This window comes from Athalia rosae, chromosome 3, assembly GCF_917208135.1.
Source record: "Athalia rosae chromosome 3, iyAthRosa1.1, whole genome shotgun sequence".
Classification (NCBI taxonomy): domain Eukaryota; kingdom Metazoa; phylum Arthropoda; class Insecta; order Hymenoptera; family Athaliidae; genus Athalia; species Athalia rosae.
This window is the reverse complement of record NC_064028.1, coordinates 3,824,978-3,852,751: the sequence shown is the minus strand read 5'-3', so window position 1 is coordinate 3,852,751 and position 27,774 is coordinate 3,824,978. Positions and strand designations below refer to the sequence as shown.

Genomic DNA, 27,774 nt, shown 5'->3' with positions numbered 1-27,774 from the left:
ACCTACCGTAAATTTCTGCGTCGTCGAGATCGAAACTGAGATCGTAAGTAATTTGAATCCCTAAACAAAGTTGGGTGTATCCCCGTTCCAATATTCGGATTACGCAATCCAAAGTTACTGATATGGACGAATCGCCCCCTCGATTTCCTGCATTCCTTCGACCGTCAAGATCGTCGGATGAGACCGACTGACGTCGCAAACGAAACGGGCGGAAAGAATATTCACGTCAAATGGACGATAATTTATGTGGAAATATATTTTATATACAACATAATATAAATAGAGGTGCTAGTCATCTACGTAGGTACATTTCAGTGGTAGTATCCGTGTTGGACGGGGGCGGCGTAGTGGAGGGGGGCGGCGGCGTACTTGGCGACGACGGGGGCAGCGGCGTACTTGGCGACGACGGGGGCGGCGGCGTACTTGGCGACGACGGGTCCGTGGGTGGCGGGTTCCTTTTCAACGACGGCGTTGAATCCGTTGTGGGGGTCGGCGGTGTAGTGGACGACGCGACGGCTGCCGTCGGCCTCGACGAGGGAGTAGCTGCCCTCGACGACGTCTCCGTTGCGGGTCTCCTGCTGGCTCTTGGCGTCTCCGGTCAGGCTGTCGTGGACGTCGTAAGAGTAGCTGTACTGGGGGTTGGGGTCGTAGTCGGCGTCTACGGTCTTCACGACGGCCTTAGCGACGGGGGCGGCGTATCCGTAAGCGGGGGCGGCGTGGGCGTAAGCCGGGGCAGCGTGAACGTAAGCCGGGGCAGCGTGAGCGTATCCCACTGGGGCCTGAGCGATGATGCCAGCGTTAGCTGCAGCCACGAAGGCAGCGAATACGAAGAGCTGGAAGAAAATTTCGTAAGTAAGTAAGTAAGTAAGTTTTGAAGTTTTGGGTTTGATACTGCGAATGATCTTTGCTACTCCATCTCGTTCGTTCTACGTCACGAGGGAAGAAAGAAGAGTGCGAATTGAACGGCGAGGTAATCGAGGTAAACCAAAGGGGAAGTGAATAAATAGTTTCCCGCAGGAATGGCAACGATCAGTTTTTGCCATTCGATAAAAATTCCGGATTTCGAGATCCTCTCGTGGATCAAATATTTTCACTTTGAAAATTTATTGTTCTGCAAGATCGACGCTGAATCGCGATTTTTGCGACGTCGGCGCGATTGAGAATCGAATTTCTGAATCACTGCCGTACCGCCTCCATGAGATTATATGCCCACCTTGAATGCCATTTCTGTTGTGCTTAGATCGGCTTTGTTAGCAAACTGATGCCGTGTGTCAAGTTCCGCCGGCTTATATATCTATGCAGCATTCGCTGAATTTTGGCCCTCTCACTTGCGATCTCTGGGCTCATAATATCGCCCGGGGCAACAGCCGGCCGAAATTTTCTTCTATCCTATCCATCTGATAGAAAGCTTTGCCATTTTGTATGGGCGTGCAAACGCTCAACTGTTATACCGATGTAACAATTACTACATCCACCGTCTACTTCGTACCGAGCGATCGCCAAAATAATTCGCCTTCGTAATTCCGATTCTTCGTTATTATTGGAGGAAAAGTGCAGTCGAAAGCGCAGCGCGTCGATGCAAGAACAAAATTGAAGGTAAAAAGAAAAAAGAAAGAAAAAAAAAAGAAAAAAGTCGCTTACGGAACGAAAGGTACAACGCGGGTCGAACGAAGGAATAAATTGGAGCCGAGATAATGACGACTGAAATAAAATGATCGCTCACGTATATCTGGCGGAGATATACATGTATGTATACGGTAGGCGGGCAATGTGGATTATTTTTGTGGGTCACGGGCGGCAACGCGATTCAAAGGATATGTATCGTGAAGAATTAATGATATTTTCGTGAAGGCAAAGACAATTACCCCGGCAAATATAATTTGTATTATATACACATATACATATATACTCCAACGGTCGTTTTACGGTAGAGTAATTTCGTCACAGTTTCGTTATCCTCCTTTCTGCGTTTACGGGCCGCGGGCGAACGAACGACGTTATTTCTTTCGATTGAGATTCTCGGCGCTACGGGCCATCCACCTAATAATTTTGGAGAATCTTAAAATCGAGGAACCCATCCCCCACCCGCACAGAGCGACGCGCGGGTCGTACACGTCGCGCGCGAAAAATTGAGGGAAAAATTGGGTGGAGAAAAAAAAAAAAAACACTGAAAAAACCGAGGAGCGATGAAATCATCGTGCTGCGGGCAGCCAGGTGGGCAACGGGTCGTCGGGTGTGACGTAACCTAATGAGCGGAGTCCCGCTGAGAGTTACACGCGGCGCCAAAAGTGGAGCAGAGGCCGGGCGAGCCCTGGCGGGGCGAGAGAACCGCCGAAATCTAGGGCGTGGTTTTCGCCCGCGGGGCCCGGGCCCAATATTGCGTAACGAACGAGGCGGCGGAAGGGATAAGTTATTCGATCGGCCGACGATCCTATAAGAGGAACGGGACCGTCGGAAATCCGACCGTAACACCGACGCTCCGTCGTTGGGAACGCGAGGTTCTCGTCAAAAATTTTACCTCGCGATCCCGACGCGCTGACAAAAAAAGGGCGAACCGATCACGGAGTCGCGACCGACCGGAATACCGATTTAGGATTCTCGTTGAGATTTCTTCTTTTTTTTTCACACCGGGAGGGAGATCGGACCTTGTTTCATTTTTTTGAGGAATTGCGACTTTTTTTCTTCTTCTTCTCCTTTTTTCTCGCTTAATCAGACTGAGAAATTTGAACGACTCCAAGAGTCTCGCCCGCCCTGTCCTTCCGCGGTTTTTCGATCACGTTTTCGCGCGACGTGGATTCGCGGAGACGCGAACGACGCGATCGAGTCGCACCCGTTGATTTCGATACGGATACGAAGAAGCGGTGCAGGGTACACGCGAGCCACTAAATCCGTCCAGGCGTCCTTGGTACCGATCTGAAATCTCCGAGGATATAGGTCGACACGTGATAATCGCCCGCTTTGCCACGGAAAACTTATACGTGTAATCGTATAAATACACGGCGCGGAGTGTCGTGTTTCCGAGCGTGCGATTATACGAAAAAAAAAAAATGGACAATTTTTCTCGATTTCCAGATTCCAGACAATGGCGAGCACTTGTAAAGCGAACCTCCAGCACCTCGCGATCGAACGACGATCGCTTGATGATTCGAAACCGGAAGTGAGCGTTTTTTGAGGCGACGGCGAGCGGAATATAAATTTTTTCAAATATCTGGCAATATTGGGAACCAGCCGTGGTTAGCGACGATTTTTACTTCACATATCGTTTCGAGCTCGAATCCGAACTCCCGTCACGTTCGATCGAGCGACGCCTCAATCGTCTTGCTGCGCCTGAAAGTAAAAGCGCTCGATTTTCTGGCCTAGCAAAGAGCAACGAATTTTCGACGATTTCACGAAATGCTCGTCATCTCGCGGAAAAGCGGGTCCCGTCGAGACGGGGTATGAAACAAAAAAATAAATAAATAAAACGGAGACGAACATCGAGCGTCTGATTATTTTCCACCCGTCACGTGGGATCGAGGAAAAACGATTGAAACGAAAAAACTGGGAGCAGCGAAATAAAATTTTCCGAAATTTAGTTTCCCATTTGCTAGGGATTCCGATTTTCCCAACGAGTCGAGCTGGTTAACCGCGATTCGAGTCAAACGACGATGAAAAACGAGGGGAAGCAGGGAAACTGGCGACTTCGCGATGATCTACGAAAATTTTTGCTTCCCAAAGAAAGAGAAATACCAAAAAAAAAAAGGAGCAATAATTTAGTCGCATTGCCGCGCCAATGTGGCCCAGTTTAAAAGGTGAAAGTCTTTTGGGCGGGTCCGGAACGTCGTGAGACACGCGTACTTCACGCTGTACTTTATAACTTGGAGCGTATGTGCTTTGGCACGTTGAAATGTTTCTCAAATATATATAAATATGTTCGTTAAATTTTTGTTCCTTCATTTTTCTATTTTGTTTTTTTTTCTCAACGGTTGCAGCATAAATCCACCTGCACAATTCGAATTTCGAATTGCTCCGATTATTATACCGCCTCACCACGTCGTCGCCGTGATCGATCGAATTCACCGGGTCATTCCGATCTTCTCGAAATTTTTTGGGAAAGAATTCAATCGGTCTCCTTTTCGACCGAATCGCGTCGAAGGTAATTTTCCGTTGGGCGAGGAAATTATATCGACGAAGAGACAAAAGTTCCGGATTTTTCCTCGATTTCTTAGCACCGATTTTCGTCCCATCGAAACGCAGCTGTTGCGAATCGAAAATGCGACGGTGGAGATCGTCGGTTACCGGTGAATTAAATTTTACCGCGCACCGCGGACGGCATCACTTGCCGATCCAAACCGATCCGATTTCTCCGATCGCCGTACCGACCGCTGCTAAATTTCGATCGAGAAAACTACAGATCGCTCTACTCCGAAGACAAGTTGGCTTCGACGGTTACTCTTTGCCGACTGCGAACCGATCCGGGACCGGGAGTGCGCAGGGAAATTATCTGCGAGGCATCGATTCTCGGTCGTTTTCTTTGGCGATTCAAATTCCCAAGTTTTCGATTTTTCGTTCCCGAAAAACGAAAGTTGCCGATCTTTCGCCGATAGTCCGGTGAAGAAGCTCGCTCCGAAACGTACCGATCCGATGAGCGTTTTCTGGTCACGATTTTCGATGATTTTCTTTTTTCTAAATCTTGTCATTGTTAGAAATAAGAGCAAGGAGCATCGTTCGATCCGAAGCGCTTCGAAATCGCGATCGAATCGATAATTCCTTTCTCCGTTTTCCGATTGGAATTCGAGGCACGCAGCTTATCGGAAAAACGACGAAATACACAGAGCAGTCGTTGGATCCGAGACGAATATCTCTTGAATAAGTATAACAGTCACCGGAACTTGATAGCGAACGGTTGTTCGTCGATCTTGAAAATCGTTTTTCTCCAACCGTTCGCAAGAACAAACAACGCGGATGTGTCCGAGTCACCGGGGCGAGCGAAAACGATCACCGCCTCGATCGGACCTCTTCTTACAATCGAAACGCGTGGATATCGTTATCAAAAAATCGCCAATCGCGTCTCCATTCGTCACGGCGATTGATTTCCGTCCTCCGCAGTGATTTTCTTTACCTCAAGTCCGATCACCTGCGATTCAATCGGTGCGAGCGCACCTGGTTACTCATATGTATACAGGTAACTGATAATGTTGTAAGTCTCGCGGAGTGTAAGTAATTCGATATTTTCGTACGTTCGCTCCTATACGCCACGGGGTGTTCCCGTATCCACATGAATATTTAATTGGTGTTCACGTCTCCGTGAAGGCAGACGGAAATTTAACCGTCGCCGATGTCTGTGGATAGTTTTTCAGCCGCGACTTTACAATTTCGTCGCCTCGTTTCATTGTCTTTGTTCGATTTTGTTGCGCTTCTTTTTCGTGTATTTTCAGATTTTTTTTGTCTGTACTAGTTTTTATCCCCCTTATTTTTTATCAACGCAACGACGACCTCGCCAACGACGGCGAAAGTCACTCGCCGCTGAACCGATATTCCAACGAGTGAGAACGGACCACGCCTATCCAGGACTTCAATTACCCAACGACGACGGACTTCCGGAATTGTACGAATACCGATGAATTATTATCACAATGTGAGTCATAAATCGAGCTCATATCCCGAGAATGTTTTACCAGGGAGTGGAAACTTTTATTGCCACCCTCGATCGATCGGGATCACGTCGTGATCCGATTGAAACACGTCCTCCAAACCGATCGAAATACTTTTGTCTTTTTCTTCGATCCGAATGGCCGAAAATCATTCGATAACTTATCCTTGAGGTGTTGAAAAAAAATGCGCCGGCTTTCACCGTCCGGCCGTGCAACCTCGTGGAAGAAAAGAGAGAGAAAGTGATCCGATCCCCTGAATCTAGTGCGTCGGCGAACTCGCATAAAATGGAGCATAATCCGTACCGCCGCTTCGACGCCTTACTTGCACGGTTCAAGGTCAAAGACCGAGGACTCCGAGCGTTCATTTTTCGTCCCCCGATTCGAAAAGCAGGATCAAAATTCTCCGAGTCGGATTCAGGAGCGGGGGGTGGGCGGGATTTTTGAGCCGATCGGAAATAGGTCGATACTTGACTCGGCAACGTATCGACGATCGTTGAGCAATTCGGCCTTCGCCTTTGCAACGATAAACGGTAACAAAGAACGTTGTACAGTCGTCGATTATCTAGAAAATAGTTTGCGGCAAAAAGAAAACCATCGATAGTTTAATTTCCGAGTGTGCTTTATATCTTTCACGTCCTCCCCGCGCTCCGATATTACGTGGTTCGGATATCTGAAGGGGTCGAATCGAATGTTTCGTCCTTCGCATTTTTCGCAACGAGAATGTTGGAAATTTTCAAAGATTTGCAGATCTGTTATGCGCTCCGAGCGTAACCGACCGACTTGATATTTCATTTATGTAACTAGGTATCCATTTGTCACAAATAATCACCTTAGCCGATGTGCGATGTTATTTCAAAAGATTCTTCGACGTCGTTAACTCCTCTGGTTTTTTTTTCGGAATATCCTCGCGATTTTTCATGTCATTTTTCTGTGTCTTTCCATTTTTTTTTTTTTTTCTTATTTCTTCGCTCTCCGAATAAATTATCATCAACGTACCGTACGCGGCGCTGAAAGTGAAATCTAATTTCACGTGAACCTTATTTATGGGTCTAATACATCTTTGGATGAGCCGAGTTAATTTCTAAGAAAAAAAATCCTTGTAATTTTATCCGCCGCGGTCGGATTTTATTCGTCATCCGGGTGAATGTTTTGCGCGTCGTTTTTTTTTTCTTTTTCTAATGTCGGTGCGCCTTTCCTTATCGATATTTTACGTCCAACTCGGACAGTTCGTTACTAAAATTATAGGAAGAGAAAAAATTTTGAAAAAATCCCCATCGGGAATATTCAATTAGCGAGACAGCGAAATTGAAAAAACTTTAACAACTGAAATTGATCCGAAAGCTCGATTTGATTATTTTTTTTTAATCATTTTTTTCCGAATCAAACTCATCTTCAGATCCTCGAAGACAACTGGCGTAGAGATCTTAGAGATCGAGTCGTTCGATATTCCGAAGTTTCAGGAATTAATTTCAAGCAGCGATCGTCATACCGTGAACAAGTAACGTGCGTGACCAAGCTACGCACGTGCCGAATGTTCAAAGAATCACGTGACCGGTAAATCACTCGCGTTGGTACGCACAAATAAAAAAGAAGCAGAATCGCATCGATGATATCGTAAACGGTGTAATATAATCGGACGACGGGTATTCGCTGCAGAGATAGTTTTGAAAATCATTGAGTGCCGCTCTGCGATGTCCATTAAGATATATGAAATATAACAAAACGAAATGAGAGGAAGGAAGGATAAAGGTTGTCTTATCGGTACTGTACACAGTTTCACCGTAAACGTATCAATGAACAATGAAAGACTTTCGCCGCGTTGATGTAGAAAATGAAATTTTGAAGACTCGTACGTATGTTCCGTCGGCTATAAACGGCGTGTGCATTATAATAATCTGCTGCTGTTTAATAATCCCCGTATACGTATGTCCGTGTGTACGCACCGTATGTATATTAGTTGTTTTTTTTTTTTTTTTTTTTTTTTTCTCTACACCGAAGCGATTTTCTTACTCACCGAATTCAACGCACTGAATAACCACGTTAATGTATTGAAATGTATGAAACGAGATCGCACTTTCTGTTTCTCCAAAGCGTGTACCGGCACCTATACGTATACCGTGCAACGGAAAGAAAGATCATTGTTTTCACCAGCCCGATCTAAGCCACGACGCGCCACCCCGTATGCGGAGATATAAACGGGGCATTCCGGGTCAAATCGCCTCGCCGTTAGAGCGAATTATTTTTATTCATTTATTGTTCGACTCGCTGGGATGAATTTTCTTTTCCATCCGTTCCGGAAATTCGAATCTGCAGGGAATCGTTTTTGAAAAATTCTTTTTCCTTTCTTTGAAATTACAGCGAGATCGGAAGTCGACCGGCGAAATTGTTCGTACGCATATCCTACACCGATATTCCTCGCATTCGTCGCGCCCACTCCGACTTCGCGTCCTCTACTCTTCGCCGTTGAACGGCCTCTCGATTCATCAATTATTCATGAATTATCATACGCCAGTATCCGCGGGCCGCACGAGTCACAAGAAACTGTACGATGCGAGGCACGGGGCGTTCATGACATCAGAAAATATGTTCGCGTGACGTTTTTGGCTCGTCTCGACATATTGTAACACGTGCGAGTTACGAGTCATTTCCCCCCCCTTCCCTCCCACCCCTTCCTCCAACGACAAATGTTCAACTTCTACCTGGATGAAATCGATTTTACAACCCCTCACTTCTCGAAGTGACCGTTGATGTTATTTCTAACGCTGCGTCGGGTAATGACTTTCTGCCCAGGCGACGAAGAAGGTCGGAGTAAGGGAGGAATGATCCGGTAATGGGTGCGAAACAGTAACAGCTGTTGTCCAAAAATTCAAAAAGGATATCGGTTCTTCGATTCGATGACGACCGAAAACGGAACCAAGGTCAATTTTTCGGAACTAGAACGAGATGAAAATAAAAAAACATATATGGAAATAGATGAAGAGGAGACGTCCCGCTGGACGGGAGCTTTTTCCACGACACGCAATAATCGAGTGTACGAATTATATATACGACGCATTGTTCCTCACATAGGTGTTGAATCAGAAGTAAAAATGGAACAGGTATTCTACACTGTAATCATATAGAACGCGTACGTAAGAAATTGATACATTCGTAGCTATGCGAGTTTGTTGTAATATCTGTACGTATAGATTTTCTTTCTCTCCGATTGTGTATATGTATATAAATATCGGACCAGTTTTACGTGCGACGTACGGCGACATATACACATACGTACGTGCGTTACCCGAGTTATGGGCGCAATCGACGTTCGGGAATCGGGTTCACTCCGAGCCCCCCCTGCATGTTCAATGATCAAGAGGATTACGTAACGCATGGCCCCCGGGACAACACCTACTTTATTGCTATAGATCGGATCATATTCCGAAGAATTCGTTGGGCACGCTGTAGATTTTTTTGAGTCTCGTGATCGGCCGATCGTCGGACACTTTCTTTTTCGTACATCGAGCATTTCGGTCGGAAAAATGATCGTTTCGCGATTGATCCTAGAAGAGTTCGCGCCGGATGAGGAAGGAGGTGGAGGGCGGGGGGTGAGAGAACGAAAAATACGGAAGGTTAGAAAAAGTAGAAGAATAGCGGGAGGAGAAAGGGCGCGACAAAAACGAAGAAAGGCTAAATTTTACTGCAACGCTGACGACGGTTAGGTGACGTAATCGGCAGGTGCCTCGCACCCAGGCATGACCGAATTGTTGTTATAATTAACCGAAAGAATCTCTAATAATCGGAGACAGGTGAAAATCACTCTGAAACGGGACGATCGTAAGAAATTAAGGAGTCCCGCCACGCCGTCGAACGACGCGCCGCTGGCTCCTTTCTTTCGGAATTGTTTTTGGCCGCGAGAAGAATGTCAATGACTTTTGGCCGATAGTTTATTCGGACCGTATCGCGTTCCGCCCTTTCTTTTGTCGACGTACATCGAAATTACTCGGGTTACTTTACTTTCGTTGAGAAGAACGAGAGGAAGAAACGTCATCCACGAATGAATACGGATTCCGCGCGCTTCCAAAATGTCGGACCTTCAAAGTTTTATCGATTTTATACCCAGGAATTTAGCGAAACATGGAAAGTGACTATAATCGCTTTGAAATAAGACCGTTAATGCTCCATTTGTTCCTCAACAGATTCAACGATCATCTGGTTCGAAATTCTCGTTCGATCCTTCCGTTCCCGAACCACATCCGGTAACCGGTTTTTCAAATGGAACGTAACGCAGGCTGCGGTCGAGTCGCGCTCGTCAGCCGAATACTCTGCATTTAATTTCCTAATTCTGAAATTCGGGGGGGAAAAATTTGTCGATTTTCTCGCTGTGCGATCGGAATTCCGGTAGGAAACGACGACGACGACATCGGGCGTCGGTCGACCTTCGATCTCGAACCCGGAGGGTTGGGTTTGCCGTAATAAAGTTTGCGAGGTGTTGAGTCGATTAAGACCGTATCGAATCCTCTTCTATTAGAAAACGTCGAAGACGTGCGATAAACGGAGGGGAATGTTTTCTCGATTATATTTCGAAACCGAACGCGCCGCTCATCTCCGGACGAACGGAAGAAAATATCCGCATGGCTATCGAAAATTAGCGCTAGGTCGTATTATTTCGTCTCCTCGTAGTCAACCCCCTTCCCTTCTTTGGTCCCTCTTCTCTCCCGCCCGGAGGTAGCGCGTTACAGGAGAGGCCCGGGCAGCGTGATGTTAGTTTTCTGGTGGAGGCAGGTAACAACTTTCAGCTGTCCCAGGTATATAAGCGATTCGCGAGACCGTTACTCGATAAATCTCGCGTGTGTTCTCCGTACCGTACGTACGTTCCGTGTGTTGTTACTTTTTCCCCCCCCCAAACCGTTTCCTGCGTAGATATCGTTACATTTCAGGTAAGTGCGACGACACGAAAGTCCGAGTGGTTCGACCTCTTGCGAATATTCGATTATTATCCGAACACCGTTTATTTCTCTTTTAGTTTTTTTTCAAATTCTCCTTCTCACTCATGATTTCGATTAAGATTCGATGAGACGAGACTCGCAAAATAAAAAACGGCGAGTCTTATCCGACGGTCCGGGAGGAAAATAATCGTGAGCGGGTCGAGCCGCCGATCGAAGCGGAAGTAAAAAAAAAAAAAATCGTTTAAAAAAAACAAAGAAAAAAAAAAGGAAAAAAAATTAGATTGGAAAGGTGGTTTTCACGGTGTTGACGCAACGCGCGCTACAATATCGTTCTCGGAAAATCAAGAGTAACGTTGGTCAATCGCACGTAGCCAGCGATGATAAAAAGTTTCTTTATAGAAAGTGGATCTCACTCGTGTTGTAGGGACGTAAGAAGAAATGGGACGATCTACACGTCGACGAATAACCGTGACACTTATGCCCGGCGACGATCGTTACCGTTGTACGAAAAAGAACTTTTCCCTCGTTATACAGACACGCACGCGTATGATACACCGATTGATGAATTATCGTCCCCCCCTCTCTCCCCTTTTTTTATTGTGATGATATCGAAAATTGTCATCACGTCCGAAATGGTCTAGAAGATAGAAAAAAAAAAAAAAGAAAAAAATCAGAGCGACATCGCGGCGGAAACGTAGTCCGATCTCGGTCAGAAATTGCTGTGGAATTTCGGTATCCGTTGCCGAGAAAAAGCCACACTGTATAAGTGTCACAGGAATTTCAATGTACGTGTATATGATACGGTTACGTTGTAACAAGAATCTAATGCATTCTCCCGGCAACCGCTGGAAGCCAGGGCGGAGTTAAAGTTCTATATATCCTTCGCATAACGACGGGAGCAAGTTTCCCCGTAATATGCGGTGAACGATTTTGATTAAAAATTTATCACAAAATCGCAAGACGCCCGCAGAATCGGATAGAGGGGGGGTGTACGTAAGTAGGGGATTGTTGTACAGTAAGTCAAACGCGGTGATAAAATCTACACTTCTCGAGAGAAGAAATGATGACAAGAAATTTCGAATCTAATGGGCGTTTAATTGTAACACACGTCACGGTTTCGCGTGTACCGCACGCGAACGATCCGCAACGATCAGAAACGAATATAATGTACAGAGTAAATTTAGCGTGCCCAAGTTACGGACCGGTTACGTAATAAAATCGCTTATAAAATAACGCAATTGCGCAATCGTTACAATATTCGTACTTCCCGGATTTATACCTCTCTGCCGTATCTGGTTAACGATTATAAACGCTCGGAGCGGGCTTCGTCCGCGGATAAGTTTTCCGCATCCATCGGCGTTTCGCGGTGGTTAAAAAAATCGTGCGCGACCATCGATTCGAACGTTCGTTCGTTCTTTCGTTCGTTTTTTTTTTTTTTAACGATTTTTCGACCGGTCGTTAAACTCGTCGTCGACGATCCGGACGAGAATCGAAACGCGCCAAATCGTAGGGGGCGACGATCGACCGATTCGAACGCGCTGCCGGACTCGCGTCGAGAAAGTTTGAAATTCGTTCGTCGACAGTGAACACGAATATAAGCGCGAAGATCTGCGTCGCGGGAGAAATTTACGGATCCGGTGTTAAGTCGCGCTCTGTTTGGAATATCGAAGCGAACGCCGAATATATTCAACATCGTCGACGTTCGCCCGGTGGAAATCCACCCGTACGCCGTAGCACCGTAGCCGATATCGTTTCGTGGTCCAGTGCGTGCCTCGTTTAAAGATATAACCGTGTACAACGTTTTTCCACGCTCCATACACGCCCCGTTTACTTTCACTCGGGTCCGGACCCCGCACCGTCTCCGATCCGCGGACTCGGTTCAACGATTATAAAATAAAACCTGGCGGAATTGTCAACGCGACGCCGATTTATTATTCGCTCCAAAGACTTTGGGACGGGACTTCGACCCCCTCCCCCCCCCCCCCCCCCACCCCCCACGAAGAAAACGTCGCCGGATCGCGAGCGCACGGAAATTTAATTATTCGTTCGCGGTTTCGAGGACAAAAAAAATGCGACGGAATTACGTTGCGGATAAAAAATCGACCGTCCGGTCGTCGTTCTCGGGGAGATTTTCATCTCGGTGGATACAAATGAGATGAAAAAATGAAGCGATACGTCGGTAAGCGACGCAGTCGATCCGAAAGCGACGACTTTCGTTAACTGCGAACAAAGAGCTCCGCGTTTATTACGACGTGTAAAGTCGTCCGTTCCTCGCATAGAAAGTCGTAACATACTTTCCTCGGGATACGTCGAACGCATGTAGGTATGGATGTACGTGTACGTGTACACGCGGTTAACGCTGCGGACGAACCGCGACGTTATTTCGGACGCTCCGTCGAAACGAAACGCGTCGAATAATTCGAATATTCGGTAGGGACCTTCCGAGGGTTTTTACGATCCTTCGGCCGACTCAGCGTGGCGAACAATTTTTGCGAACGACGCGCGGTATCTCCGCGTACTTTCACAACGTGATTCCGCGCGCGTCCTCCTCAGCGTGCAACGCACCTCGAGGTACGGAGATATGCGAGCGTAAAAGTCGCGTGTGAAATAACGAGCCTCCGTTCGGACCCCAGATGCATTTCTCTCGATACGTTTGACGTTGCGCGCTACAGCTGCGGCAGCTTCTGCCGTACGCCGAGATACCCGCGACCCCGTTCGCGCAGCCTCTTCTTCTTCTTTGTGGGTCGACGATGGTCAATAAACTCTGCAAAGCGCGCGGTGTTATCGTTGAAACTCACTTGCTCCGCGCGTACCGCACGTAATAACAGCGAAACGAGCTGAGGAACATATTTTTTCATCGCCTTATTCGTTGGCTCAATTTTTCTCCATCATTTTTCTCCACAGAATGTACAGACTGATTTTGCTGGGCTGCGTCTGCCTGGCGGCGTCGCAGAGTCACTACGACAGCCTGGATTCGAGAGGGGTGCCCTTTTCTCAGGGGAAACCTTCCGGTATCGGTCCTATTTTTACCTCCGGACTTAGCGCCTCCCAGAATTACCGGGATAACAGCTACGAGGATAACGCCGTGACGCCGACACCGTCGCCCACGCCGACGCTTTACCGCACCGCGGCGCCGCAAGTAAAATAAAAAAAATACTCCGATATATTCGAAAGAGACTGTTTTTTTTTTGGCTCCTCGGGGGTTTGAAAGAAACGAGGGATCTAACCGCCTCGATCTCCATTCGCAGGTTTATCGAAAACCCACGGCAGCCCCGATCGACCCAGCGAGGGACTATCAGCACCAAGCGCCCGTCCGAGTGTCTCCCCAGTCGCAGCGGCAGAGAACTCCCCCGCAATTCGGTCAGAACCCGCAAGTAAGTTTAGCTGGAAAATTCGGACGTGGTTTCGAGCGATACGAAACCGCCGGTATTGAACGTCGCGATTTCCCCTCAGCTCGAGACCGAGGAACTGGAGGAAGAGAAGGAGGAACCCGACCGTCTGAGCCTCTTGCTGCAGCAAAGCAAATTCGGCTGCGTTAACAAACAGACCGGATATTACGCGGACGAGGAATTGAACTGCGAAGTATTCCACTACTGTCAGGACAACGCCAAGTTCTCGTGGATATGCCCCGAGGGATTCACCTTCCATCAGGTGAGCGAGCCTCGTCGCCCCTCCCTCCGGATATTTTTTCCCCTTCCGAGAAAAGGGGGCGGAAAAGTTTTCAAACATTTCCGGATATCGAATTTCTACTTTTTCACCCAGGTGCACCTGATCTGCATGCCACCGAGCGGCGACATAAGCTGCAAAAAGAGTTCCCAGTACCACTTCGTAAACGAGTACCTCTACAAGCCTCTGAATCTGGCCGAGGCCGAGAACAAACCGAACGTCACGCTGCGTTACAGCGAGCGTTATTACCCGGCTGACATCTACGCCGACGAGCGCGAGAACACGGAATACCAAATCGCGTCCCCGACACCGGCCAGTATTCGTCGTCCCGCCCAACAGGTGCGAAACCATTTTTCACCCCCATCGTATTTTCAGAGAGAGATAGAAAAAAATCGACGTCACGAGTCTCGGGAAGCGTCTTCGACGTCCCGTACGCCGACGGTCCTCGTTTTTTTTTGTGTCCCGTCGGTGGAAAATTCGAGAACCAATTCACCGATTCCTTCGCCGATTTCTTCTCAGGTCTATCTGGCCCAGCAGACCGCCCCGTTGAACTCTCTGGGGCAAGCGAGGCCCCAGCAGCCGCAGATTCCTGCCCAGTTCCGCGTGCCGGTTAACCAGGTGTTCCGCAGCCCCGAAGAAGTGAACATCCCACTTCAGCAGAGACGACCTCAACCCCAGGCCCAGCAACAACCTCTGAGGAGGTTCCCCCAGGTGCGACCCGACGAAGAGGATTACGAGTAAAATATCCTCCGACCTCCGTTTCACCGATTTCCCATTACACTTGCCTTGAGCTTCGCACCGACGACGAGATGAGCGTCTTCGATTACGATGGCGACGTCGATTTCGAACGCTATTCGCGGTTAAGTCTGATCTATTTAAGGAAGAAAAAAAAGAAAAGAAATAAGAAAAAGTTGAGAAAAAAAAAAAAAAACTAGAAACGCGCTGACAAGAGATTTGAGATTCTATCTTTGTATCGGGAACTCGCGTTATTTTTTAGACCTTGATCGTAATCGTGAGTGAAAAATTGGAGATTTCGGATGATTCGCAAGAAAAAAAAAAAACAAAAAAATGAATGAATGAATGTATCGAAAAAAATTTTTGCTATCAAATGATACGGAGAACGTTCGGAGCGTCTATTTTACTCGAGTTTGTGATACGGGATACAATTGTAAATATTGATCAGTGATAATTAGGTAATATACACCTACGATGTAATGTATTTTATATAGGTATATATATATATAAATGTATTCGATGTATTGTAATCTTATACGTAATTAAACGATAAATTGTTACAGCGTTTCCGTCACATATACACGTGTAATTAGCGATTAGCTGATTACTAGAAATTCGGTCGTAATGCCAAAGTTTTTTCTTTTTTTTTTTTTTCAAAATGACTCACGTCGGTATAAAGGACGGAAAAAGGGTAGGGTCCTAAATTAACGTTTGGACCAAACGGACCGTCAGCTATTGGACAAAATATTTGTTTACCATCGAAATCAACATCGGTATTCCGTCGTATTGTCGAAAATAAATAAGCAAGTTTTTTCAGTAAACGTTTGAGATATAAATGCGCAGCCTGTCAAAATAATTTGAAATAATATTGTCACGTCACCGCACAGACCCTATCAACCACCGTCGGAATCTACTCGTCCAATATTTTTTCCTTCGCATGATTTTTCACCGGTGAGAAACCAAAAAAAAAAAAAACAAGTCAGAAAATGAGGACGAAGTCAACGACGCGATACGTCCTATAATTTGAACATTTTTGGAAACAATCCCTGATCGAGTTTGTTGAATTTTGTTGCACAAATTTATTTACTTTCCTTAGTTCGTGATTAAAGAAAATGACGTTAACATAAAACTTGTAAATCCTGAAATCAAAGCAAAGAACGGCGAAAAAGCTTCCGAATTTATTCGAAGGTGATTCGAACGTCGTCCGTGTTCACATCTCGTTTTACTGTTCGGTTCGCACCTTTACGGTTCTAAAGATATTTGAAAACAGACCACAAAGGTAGTCGATCCTCGAACAAGCGATGCCGAACTTTCAGTGCGGTATCGCTGTCATTGCCTATTTTGAGATAGCCGCTTCTTTTCTGCGACCAGGTGGGCCATTTTTGCCCGTGCAAAGCAGGAGCCGACGGTGTCCTGAAACGACAGAAAATTTTGTTCATCCGTTCGAGGGACGCGATCGATCGCAATTCCGACGCGACGGTTCGAAGATGGAAAAAATTTCGACAACTTGCCCATGCGTCGCAAACGACGTCCACAGGTCGACCATCGTCCTCGTGAACCGGTGATCTTTTCGACTCATCGTGTCGTCGAGTCCGGCGAATCTTCCGTGATTCGGAAAAAGATACATCAGATCGTCGCAGTGCGAAACACCGAAATTCAACAAGACCCCGCCGAATACGAAGCTGTAGCTGAGGGCACCTCGGTAGTCGAAGGAGTAAGCGTAAATCGGACTCTTCGCGAATTCGAATCGCCGTCGAACGTCTCGGTAAGTCGGATAAGCGAACATTCCGTCGCCGATGACGTCGGTCAGGGGGGACAATAACTGTCGGTAAAAATTTTTCGAGAATCATTATTCGCGCGTTCGAATTCAATCGATTCGATTTTCGCCCACCTCGGTTTCATTGCCGGACAGATCGTTCCGGAAGTACTTCGACCTTATTTCTTTGGCCAACGCGGCCCCGGAGTCCCTTTGATAAGTGGCGTGTAAAATTTCGGCTATATTCGTGTCGAAATCTCGTAGGAACGATCGAAGCGACTCGTCGTCCCAGTAAAAGCCTGAAATTTGCAAAAAATCGATTCACGAACGTCGAGGAGTGCCGGCGGGATACTCACGCGAAGTAACGACGAGTCCTTCGTCCGCGCAAACACCGACGAGCCACGGTAGATCCTGTCCGCGTCCACCGGCTATCAGATCGTCGGGATCCTCGGTGAGAAACGCGCCCTCCGTTTCCGGTTCGTCGGTCGGACCCCATCTGACGATTCGCCAACGGGGAAAACCCAGCAAGGTATTCCCGGCGATCGTGATGTCCGAAAAATTTATCGCCCTCAGGCAAGAGATCAGAGATTCCGAGGTGGCTGTGGAACAGTTGAAAATCCTTCCGAGTCCGAAAGCCTGTTCCTTGTACGCGTTTCGCGGTCGGTAAGCCCACGGAGCCGAAGCGGTCCCGCTTTGCGTTATGTAACGATGGAAAAGACCTGAATTTGGGGACGGGGACAACGCTCACATTTTTGAGGTTTTTTTTCGGTGCTTTCGAATCTGAATGGGAATAACGATAACGGTATTGTTACCGGTCGTGGACTTCGAGAGGGCCAACAGATGAACGGAAGCGCCGCCCGCGCTTTCGCCGAATATCGTCACCCGATTCGGATCACCCCCGAAACTCTCGATGTTCCTCTGCACCCAGCGCAAGGCCAACTCTTGATCTTTAAGACCCCAATTCCCGGAGGCGACGGGATCCCCGGTGCTCAAAAATCCCAGAAGTCCCAAGCGATAGTTGAGAGTGACGAGGACCACGTCCTTGTCGAGGAGGTAATCCGGACCGGTGGCGTTCGTCGCGCTGCTCCAGACGTAAAATCCTCCCCCGTGGACGAAGAACATCACGGGAAGCGGAGTCGAAGACGCGCGGGAAGCCGGGATCTGGGGAAGCGTAAACTTAGCGAGGATCGATCTCAGGAATCGAGGAGACGTTTCGACGAAAATCAACGACCTGCGGCGTGTACACGTTCAGATACAAGCAGTCCTCGTTACCAACGGTGACGGAGAAATTTTCCCTCGTCGTCAGACCCGCCCCTGGCTGAGGACATTCGCTCGCTTCCTCGGTGGCGTCCAACGTACCGTCCCAACGATCAGCCGGCACGGGATTCGCGAATCTGAAGCAGAAAAAAATTGTCGCTCGATTCGCTCCGTCGGATTCGCGACGTTCGCGCGCACGTACCTGAGTTCTCCGATCGGTGGTCGCGCGTAGGGGATTCCGAGGAAGGCTGAAATATTACGTCCCAGAAACGTCGTGCTAGTTTTGCCACGTAAATGCCCCTGGGGAATCGTCACTTCCGGATGATCGCATTCTTCTTGCTGCCCGAAACTCGTCGACGAAACGGCTACCAGTACGCACGAGAGGACCAAGTATCCGAGCGGATCGTAAGCCATCGTCCCCGAGAAATTAAAAAAATGAACGTTCCAAAAAATTTACACACGAGCACGGAGAGTCATGGTAAAATTATGGGGACGGGAGATTACGTCACTTGTCGAGGTAGGGGGTGGAGGCAGAGATTACCCCCATTTCGATTGAAGTTCGGGAAGCGATTGGTGGCAGGAAATGGGAAGAGATCGATTTATACCCGGTGCTTACGGTAGATACAGGTGGTAGCCGAGTATTCGTTTGCCTGAGTAAAAATAAACAACGGTATTACGGAGTCGATAGTCGAGTAGTACCTCGTTACAGTTTTGACGAAACAATCACTCCGGATCGCAAACATTTGTTAAAATGGTTCGACGACCACGTACTCGTGAATTTCCCAAGAAATTCCGTCGGATAAACGAGATCCACGAAGAAGATGAATGGAAAAAATGTCAAAGCCGATCAGAGGCCGAAAGAAAGATGTGCCGGTCACGTGAAAAGCACCTCCTTTGAAGCGGTACGATTCGTCCGTATCAGCGTCTGCAATCCGTTTGTTGAGATAACTTGTTTGTCCCTTCTGAAGACCAACAAAAGAGGAACGAGTGAATAATAGCAGCCGGAGTCTATGGACAACCTGAGAAAAGAAAAAGATGTATTCCCAGTCGAATGGAATAATATCTCGTGCAATAACCACAGTGTGGCTTTGATATTCGATGATCTAACAGCTTTGATACGATCATCCGACGCATGGGTCTTTTCGCGTCCTTCGAATCGGCCATTTTTTTTTTTTTCTTCAGTCAAATTCATCTCGCACGTTTTTCGATCAGTTCAGGTCTTGGACTGCTCGCTGGTCATTTCATGCATCGAGATGACCCGGAGTACGTTGGGCAGTTTGGAAATCGCAAAATGTAGAAGGATTGAGCGTAAAAATTTCCTCGGTGTAAGCACATTATCAATTTTTTTCTTTTTCAACAATCTCATGGTAAACACGCAATTTTTAAAGAATCGGTGAGAAAATAAATATCACCTCCTGCTTTAAAAATAAGAATATGAAAAACAAAAAAAACAAAACCGATAGAATTCAAAGAGCGCTTCCCTCTGCGAGACGGCCGAACGAATCACGAGCAGAATTTTTCATATCAGCGACCTCAGGGTCGCGCGTAATCTGAGCTCGTCTCATCGCAGTCTCATTTCGAGTGTTCGTCATCGGTTCTTGGCGCGCGTGTAATTCATTCGCTCGTACACCGTACACACCCTACTCGTTAATTATTCCGTGCAACATCATTCTCGCCGGTCATTCGTACTCTCGTACGATCGTGCGAGAAATCGAGGCGACGTGTTCAAACGCGACGATTTCCACCATGAACGCGAACCGCAAAAGTTTATTTATAAAGATAGTTCTTCGTTACGTAGTGTACCACTCGTCAGTGAATCGATGACAGTCGAGAGGAATGGCCGTCGTAATTTCCATCGGCTGTTTCTCGGTCGTCAGAGTTTCGTTTTTCTTCGTCATCCTCCTCTCGTTGTACGCTTCCGGGGGGATTCTCGGCGAGAAAATTTGCCTCGGGGATTCCGCGGATATCGGAGAGATCGAATCCAAGTGCTCCTGCGACGTGAAACCTTGCCTGGCGATCTGCCCGCCGAAAAACGCGACGGCGGCCAACGACACACGTTCGCCGGAAAACGAGGACGCCGATAATCTCGACGGGATACCGGAAGTCCACTCGACGGACCCGACGGTCGACCCGGAGGGTGGCAGCGAACCCCTGGACGAGAGGTTTCAAATCGTTCGGTGGTACCCGTGCAAAGATGCGGAAGCCTACTTTCTGGAGCCGGAAGCGTACGCTTCGGACAGATATTACCTACTCGGGAACGGTTCGCTCCTTCTCCCCGAACTCGCAAGGGACCTGCAGTTGATCGATTTTGGCAATTACTGCTTCAGACGGATCGACGACAGTTCGAATTACACGCCGGAAGTGTGCGCGTTGCAGCAGGATTTCGAATCGCCGCCGGACAGAACCGCGAATTACGTAGGCGCCCTGATTTCCGTGCCGTTTTTGATCGCCACGATACTGGTCTACTCCGTTCTGAACGAACTGAAAAATCTTTACGGGGCGACGCTCAGGTGCTACCTCTACTGCCTCGTACTCATGTACGTTTCCGTGGTCACCGATGGAATAAAACCGATTGACTACAGCGCCGGTGCTTTTTGTTTGTTCGTCGGTACGCTGATCGAAAAAATATTTTTTTTGTTTTTTTTTGTTTTTTTTTTGCCTAAATTTTTAGCCACCTTTCGGTTTCAGGATACACGATCTACTTTTCATTCCTGGCCAGTTCCTTCTGGTTGAACGTCATGTGCTTCGACATGTGGAGGAGATTCGGGTGAGTGAGAAATATTTCGGGATCCCGCGAAAATCGCTGTTCGTGCCGAAAACCTAACGCTTTTCGTCGCTCCTCAGGGGGTCCGAAGTGATCCGTGGAACGAACTACAACCGATTCAGAAACCGTCGTTTCTTGCTGTACTCCGTTTACGCCTGGGGTTGTCCCACCGTTTTGACCGCTGTTTGCATCGGCATGGAATTTACTCCGGATATGCCGGACTGGATCGTGCGACCAGGATTTCTGGAGAACGCTTGCTGGTTTGGTAATACGAATCTGTATTCCCCTGAATTATTTTCGGCGACTCGCATAAATCGTGCGTGGCTCATATTTTTTTTTTTTTTCTCTTTTTCTCGAAAACGTTGCAGCCAGATACGCCGGAGGTTTGTATTTTTACGGGCCGATGGGCGTGACGATCGCCTGTAACGTTTGCTTTTTTTTCGCAACTTCGATAAAAATGATCCAACACAACCGGCAAACGAGACTTCACCTCGCCAGCGCGGACAGTCAACGACACGACGATAAGAGAATTTGGTGAGTCTCTCTCGACTTCGAGCCCGTCGTTCGGTTTCCACCTCGCTGCCCCGATTTTTCAATACCGACAAATTTTTCGCTACTCTCTTCCCCGACAGGTTCGGTTTGTACCTGAAGCTATTCGTGGTGATGGGCATCACCTGGTCGACGGAGGTGATTTCCTCGGCATACGAGAATCTCCAGTACATCTGGTACGTCACCGACATGATAAACGCCCTCCAGGGTCTCCTCATATTCGTAATATTCGTCTGCAAACGAAGAATCTGGACGTCGTTGAAGAATTGGTTTACCGGTGTCCAAGTGACCCGCGAAGGCTGCGTTTTCGCCGGTAGCAAGAGCACCTCGAAATCGGGTTCCACCAACGACAGCTTCGCTGGCCCCTCGTCGAATCCCGACGGCGACGAGTTGCTAGCCCTCAGAGAAATAAAAAAATCTTCGATATGAATTGAACGGGGACACAGGATCGACCATCTGCAACTCGAACCTCGTCCGTTCGCCCTGAACAAGCTTACGCGTAGCTAGATTATAAACGACCGGCTGCGGTTGAAGCTATTACGTTGTTTCCGCGACGATAATCTTCACACACACCGGTCAGCGGACGAGGTTTTTTACAGGAAGATTTGTTACTATCTTTGCAACGATAACGACGTTATTTACAAAGTAGATCAAGATGCAGTTCACTTTTGCGCAACGCGATAAATAAATCTTTTATCACTAATTCTTCGTCTGTAAGATCGAGTTACGCTGAATCGTAACGTTTTAAGAAAATTTTTGTAAAAAAAAAAAATTGACCAGGGAAATTATTTTCACTTATTCTGTGTCAAACGCCTTTATTTTTCGGCCTTACTTTCTCATCGACTGTTCAAAAATCCCCACTTATTTTCAAACTAAATTTTCCCTACCAAAGTTACAGACGGACTTCACCCTCGAAGTGATTTTGCAATTTATTCGGAGATCTGAAAAAGGAACTGGGATACGACGGTAACGATGGAAACGAGTCGGAGGAACGTTCTTTATTGATCATGAGCTACTGAGACCAGTCCAAAAAAATGTCCGAATCTTGGAAAAGGGAACGGCGAACCTTGAGACCCGCGTCGGCGTCGTCGCCTATTTGGAGATAGTTTCTTTCCGACGAGTAGGGTGGCCATTCTTGACCGTTCAGCGCGGAGGCCGTGGGCGTCCTGAAAATACGATTACACGTGAAAAACTAATCGGGTGACCCACTCGACACGAGGATCGAAGATTTTCGTCCATCTCACCCGTTGGTTGCGAAGGAGGTCCACAGTTCGACCATCCCGTTCATCATTTCGTAATCGTTTACGCCGAACGTTTTGTTCAGCCCGGAAAATCTGGCTATGTCCGGAAACAGATAGAGGAGGTCGTCGCTGTGCGAAACACCGAAGTCCAACAAGGATCCGCCGAAGACGTAGCTGAAGCTCAAGACACCTCGGTGCTCGAACGAGTACAAATAGGCGGGATTCCGAGCGACGGAATATTGTCGTTGGACGGCGGTGTAGGTCGGATGGTTGAACATCACGTCGCCGAAGAGATCGGTCATCGTGGGTAGTATCTGTGAAAGAAACGCTCGGTTACAACGAGGTGAACGGTTTGGATAAAATTTTTGTCGCGCCAATTACCTGGGTTAAATTTTCCATCGAATCGTTCAGGTAACGTGACTTTATAGCTTTTACCCAACTGACGCCGGAGTCCGCTTGATAAACCAGCGACAAACCTTCCGCAAGATTGTCGTCCAAATTCAGGGCGAACAGTTCGAACAACGCCGGGTTTTGGTAAAATCCTCGGGTTCGAAATGAGAAGAACGGAGAAAAAAAATGCGTCAGTCGATCGATTCGAGCGTCGGAGACGCGACGGGTCTGGGCTACTCACGTGATAGGGATATCAGTCCTTCGTCTCTGCAGACACCGACGAGCCAAGGCAGATCTCTGGTCTTCTTGTCGGCGATCAAATTCGAGGGACTGTCGGTGAGAAAAGCACCTTCGATTTTCGGCTCGTCCGTCGGACCCCAGGCGGCTATTCGCCATACCGAATATCCCAAATTTGCACCGGTCACCTCCCTCCAATCGACTTTGCGGAGACAGTCGATCATACGCCGGGACGATTCGGTGGGACAGTCGAAGACCTCGCCGACCCTGAACGACTGCTCCTTGTAGGTGACGCGGGGCCGATACGCCCATTTGGAGAAAGCCGAACCGCTCTGTACGATGTATCGGTGAAATAGTCCTGTTTCGAACAAACGTCGGATTCGAGTGTTGTGTTTTTTTTTCTTTTTCTTGGGAGATCCTTCGTTAGTTTCGCGCGTCGACAATCTCACCTATAGTCGAGTCGGACATCGTCAACAGGTGAACGGAGGCGGCCCCCGCGCTCTCACCGAACAAAGTCACCCGTCCCGGATCACCCCCGAAACTCTCGATGTTCCCCCGCACCCACCTAAGGGCCATCACCTGATCCTTGAGGCCCCAGTTTCCGGAGGCGGCCGCGTCCCCGGTGCTCAAAAATCCCAACAGACCCAAACGATAATTGAACGTTACGAGGACCACGTCTTTGTCGAGGAGGAAACCCGGGCCGGTTTCGTTGGAGTTGCCGCTCCAGGCGTAATATCCTCCCCCGTGGACGAAGACCATCACGGGTAGCAAGTTTGGTAGGGCGCCCGAACACCCCGGGGTCTGGAAAATGAGACGAAAACTTTCGGAAAAGGTCGGAGGTATCCGTGGCGAAAATTATCGAGAGACGTTCAACGACCTTAGGGGTGTACACGTTCAGATACAAACAGTCCTCGTCTCCGATCAGGTGTTCGTAGTCCTGATAGGGCGACAGAGCTTTCGCTGGCTGGGGACACTGATTCCCTTCTTCGGTGGCCAGCCGTGTTCCGTTCCAACCGTCGGCAGGTATCGGATTCGCGAATCTGGACAAGGTGAAGTGTTTGTTTGTTTTTTTTTTTCACATCGCGATCGCATTTTCGGCGATAAAAATAGGAAGGCGAAGGGATGATTATTTTTTGTGCGAATGACGGATCACGAGAGGGGGGTTTTCAGGTGGTTTTTTTACAAGGAATATTTCATACCTTAGATCTCGGATCGGTGGTCGGGCGTACGGGATACCGAGGAAAGCGGAAATGTTCCGACCTCGATGCGTGCTCCAAATTTCACCGCGTAAACGTCCCTGAGGAATCGTCACTTCCGGATGGTGATACGGATGCTCGTGTCCTCGGAGAGCGTAGCTCAGGTAACAAACGGTTCCGAGGATCAGGTGTACGCGGAGGAAGAAGTGAGTCGGTCGTTCGTGGGCCATCGTCGCCGACGTGTCGCCGTTGCGGGATCAAAAGCGATTATCCGAAGATATCTGCGATACATTACAGGCGGGTATTTTGTAGGTTCGACAGGTGCGCGAGTAAAACAGTTCGTTCGACTGGAGAAATTAATTGGTACGTGTAATTCGAGTTGCGGAGATCGCCGTCCGTGCGGAATTTCAATTTCGATCGGCGGATCCCAGCGGTCGTTACACTCCGTAAGGATTGAGAAGAAGAAGAGAGAAGAGAAGAAAAAAAAAAAAAAAAAATAAGAAGAAAAAAACGTCGCTTCCCGGCCGTACAGGGGGTCACGATCCTCCATCTCGAAAATCCATCGACGTTTCGATTACCATTATGCAACCGCGATTCTCACCTTGACCTTTTTCGTCAGCTCGAATGTATCGTTATTTCAATTTTAAAAAGATAGCAATGCCGTTCGACGAATCGTGAAACGCGAACGCGTTTTTTTGGACAGCGGTACGAATTTACGGTTGTAGAAAAAAAAAAAATTCTCTCGAATTTGAGAAAAATCCGAAGAATTAATCGGCGAATTTTGAAAATCGAACAAACCCGTTGTACGTTACTTCGTTCCGAACGAATAATTCTACGTCGGACAATGCTTATTATCGTGCGATTGCTGTACTACGAGCTTAAAACGGTTTTTTTTTTTTTTTTTTTTCTCTTTTTCGAAGAGCTCAGCCTTCGGATTTACATAGAAAACTTGCCCTTGAACACGGAATCGGACTCGGCACACGCCGAACAGTGACGATGATATCGATCGCCGTTCAAAAGATGTTTTACTTACGTGTAGGTAGATTTGTTGAAAAAAAGTAGGGGAAAATAAAAGAATCGAAACTATAAAAGCCTTTCGAATTACTTCATGTTCTAAAGGAGAGTCGGACAGTGAGAAAACTTGACGGACGTAAATCGATTTATACTTGGCTTCTACGGTAAATACAGATGGACGGATCGAATGTTGCGTAATTAAGAAAACTTGATCGAATGTGAATTATGTCAATAAGTCAGACACACGTCCCGTCGAAAGAGTCAATAAAACTTAATTTGAAAATGAAGAAAAAAAAAAAAAAAGAACAGCACAAATTAACGAGAACACACAAAAAGGAACGTCCGTAAGTTCTGGATGAAGAAGAAGAGATCGTTCTCGCGTGAAATCGAAAAAGCGAATTTCGTTGACTCGACGAAATTTCGCACCGTCACCCGCCGTCCGGGCCCATAGACTTTAATTAGAATCCGCCATTGCCCTAATCTGCGACAGTGCTCGCCACGCGAAGGTCGACCGGATTGGCACGTGGACGACATCGAGATAGTCCTGTCATATTTTAACGGAACCGAGAAAACGGTGTCCGCGGTGTTTTGATTTCGATTCGTCGGATTCGAATTCAAATTTCTCTATTCTAATTTCGCGTGTGTTTGCTATTAGCGAGCTATAAATATTATGAAACAAGCGAAAAAGAAAAACTATGCCACGGTCATCCGACGACTTTATTCGATCCTAGATTTACCTGTAACTGTCGTGGCGAACGAAGACATTCCACGTTTGAGGGGGCGCGCGAAAAAAATAATAACAATTTTCACAAATATACCGCGATAATAATGACGATGACGACCTCGAACGACCTCAGAATTTAACAAAAAAATTGTTAGCGTTGCAGAGTTCGCGCGACTTGGCGCAGCTGGATATCACCTGACATCGTGTGTGCGATTAATTAATTAATTTTTGTCAGCGCTGATCGGTGATCGTTGGCAAGAATAAAGCGTTCGGCAAAGTCGATTTGATCACGGTTGACTCGTTCGTCCGATCGAAAATTTTTATTTCTCATTATCGTTTGGTTTTCTTTTTTCTCTCGATATTACGCTAAATTTCTGCAGGGGTCGTCGTACTCCCGTTGCACACGAAGAACTCGTGCTCCGAATCGAAGTTTGCAATTGCGAATATTATTATCGTCGACGTTTGAACCCGTTTCGCGTACACGTACGGTTTGCTAAAATATCAACGATCGATCCGAATGATTTTCCATATAGTGATTCACTCCGACGACAATTTCGAAATATTTCAAAAAAACATTCTACTCGATAACGCTTACCCACCTGTAAATTCATTCTCAGAACGATCGTCCCTGTGGAAGATTCAAGAACCGTTGAAGATTTTTGTACTTCCAGCGTCGCGATGAGGATCAAAATTCGGTCAAATTTTTTGAAATTACACGAGGATCACTGGCCGCGTCTTTCTTCCTTTTTCGAACTCCGGTTCGATCGGGCGACTGTCCGGTCTAACGAGGATATTAATTACGGTTGAAAAAAAATTGAAATTGAATAAAAAAATCACTCCGAAAACTTCGGGCTCGTACTACATTTTTTCTCAAACTTCTCGCGTCGAGGGATCTTAGACGAAGGCTCGCTGTCAAAATTTCAAGTTTCGAACGGACGCTCGCCTGTTATACCCGAAGTCCGATATAGGTGAGGTGGGGGAGGAGGGGGGGAGGGGGAGGGGTGGTGTTGGGGGGTCAAGTCGCGCAATTACTTTATAACGTTCAGCGCGATTCGGATACGGTCGAACCGCCCGCCACCCGTGCGGACTGGAAAATTCTTCAAACGGCGATCTACTTAGATGCGGATCGAGGTCAAATAAATGCACGGCTGATAAAAACCCACGCGAAACGATCGGCTCCTCGTAACTGCAGTCGTTTCTGTATCTCATAATAAGTGTGCCGCAATAATTCACCAATTATAACGAGCGGCGAAATCACGCTGATTATCCGAATCGTCGTCGATCGTAGCTATGGATGGATAGAACCCCACTGGTACCAAATTTACCTCGTTAGGCGCACCTCGCCGATCCACGTTCGCGTTATTTTTTCATTACTACCGCGGCATTTGATGTACCGGCTCTAAAAAATAATAACAAGAATAATCGCGATTGCGATGCGAGTACTCAAGAAGATCCGAACTTCCACGACGCGCGGACGAATATTTTTTTTTATTTCTTTTTTCGCGTATATAGGAGATTGTGCAATGAGTCGGATCCTCGGTGTACAGTGTAATTATTGAAATGAGATTATCTAATCGAATTACGTACGTGTCACGTTTATTTTAGCGATGAAATTGGTACAATTGAATGTTATAGAAAATTTTTTGGACTCTCAAGATTCCGCATCTATTGAAACTCTACGGTC

The 27,774-nt window shown here is 47.3% G+C and overlaps 4 protein-coding genes across 6 annotated transcripts; 2 read left to right on the top strand and 2 right to left on the bottom strand.

The window, feature by feature from the left end:
* Positions 1-231: 231 nt before the first annotated feature.
* LOC125500410 (larval cuticle protein A2B-like) lies at positions 232-1,349 on the bottom strand. Its single transcript, XM_048653365.1, has 2 exons — positions 1,214-1,349; positions 232-833 (listed from the first exon to the last, which is right to left on the bottom strand). The coding sequence occupies exons 1-2, from the start codon at positions 1,223-1,225 to the stop codon at positions 312-314; spliced, it is 534 nt and encodes a 177-aa protein (XP_048509322.1). The 5' UTR covers positions 1,226-1,349; the 3' UTR covers positions 232-311.
* Positions 582-15,522, top strand: LOC105686280. 3 transcript variants are annotated; one of them, XM_020852616.2, is made up of 6 exons: positions 582-848; positions 13,466-13,700; positions 13,810-13,935; positions 14,015-14,212; positions 14,324-14,566; positions 14,747-15,522. In XM_020852616.2, exons 1-6 carry the CDS (start codon positions 787-789, stop codon positions 14,966-14,968), a joined length of 1,086 nt encoding a protein of 361 aa, XP_020708275.2. In that variant the 5' UTR covers positions 582-786; the 3' UTR covers positions 14,969-15,522. The 3 variants fall into 3 exon arrangements, with proteins under 3 accessions (XP_020708275.2, XP_012256357.2, XP_020708277.2); XM_012400934.3 differs by having other exon boundaries at positions 582-852; XM_020852618.2 differs by lacking the exon at positions 582-848 and adding an exon at positions 10,400-10,552.
* Positions 15,523-15,574: 52 nt separating this feature from the next.
* Positions 15,575-27,025, bottom strand: LOC105686652. Its single transcript, XM_048651841.1, has 17 exons — positions 26,690-27,025; positions 24,356-24,633; positions 24,034-24,196; positions 23,606-23,957; positions 23,161-23,514; positions 22,911-23,071; positions 22,533-22,843; positions 22,302-22,454; positions 21,385-21,681; positions 20,678-21,025; positions 18,178-18,423; positions 17,950-18,112; positions 17,531-17,879; positions 17,075-17,437; positions 16,854-17,017; positions 16,474-16,784; positions 15,575-16,375 (listed from the first exon to the last, which is right to left on the bottom strand). Exons 2-17 carry the CDS (start codon positions 24,580-24,582, stop codon positions 16,213-16,215), a joined length of 4,125 nt encoding a protein of 1,374 aa, XP_048507798.1. The 5' UTR covers positions 24,583-24,633; positions 26,690-27,025; the 3' UTR covers positions 15,575-16,212.
* LOC105686177 (G-protein coupled receptor Mth2-like) lies at positions 19,548-22,336 on the top strand. Its single transcript, XM_012400800.3, has 5 exons — positions 19,548-20,583; positions 20,664-20,742; positions 20,820-21,004; positions 21,108-21,273; positions 21,372-22,336. The coding sequence occupies exons 1-5, from the start codon at positions 19,812-19,814 to the stop codon at positions 21,715-21,717; spliced, it is 1,548 nt and encodes a 515-aa protein (XP_012256223.2). The 5' UTR covers positions 19,548-19,811; the 3' UTR covers positions 21,718-22,336.
* Positions 27,026-27,774: the final 749 nt, after the last annotated feature.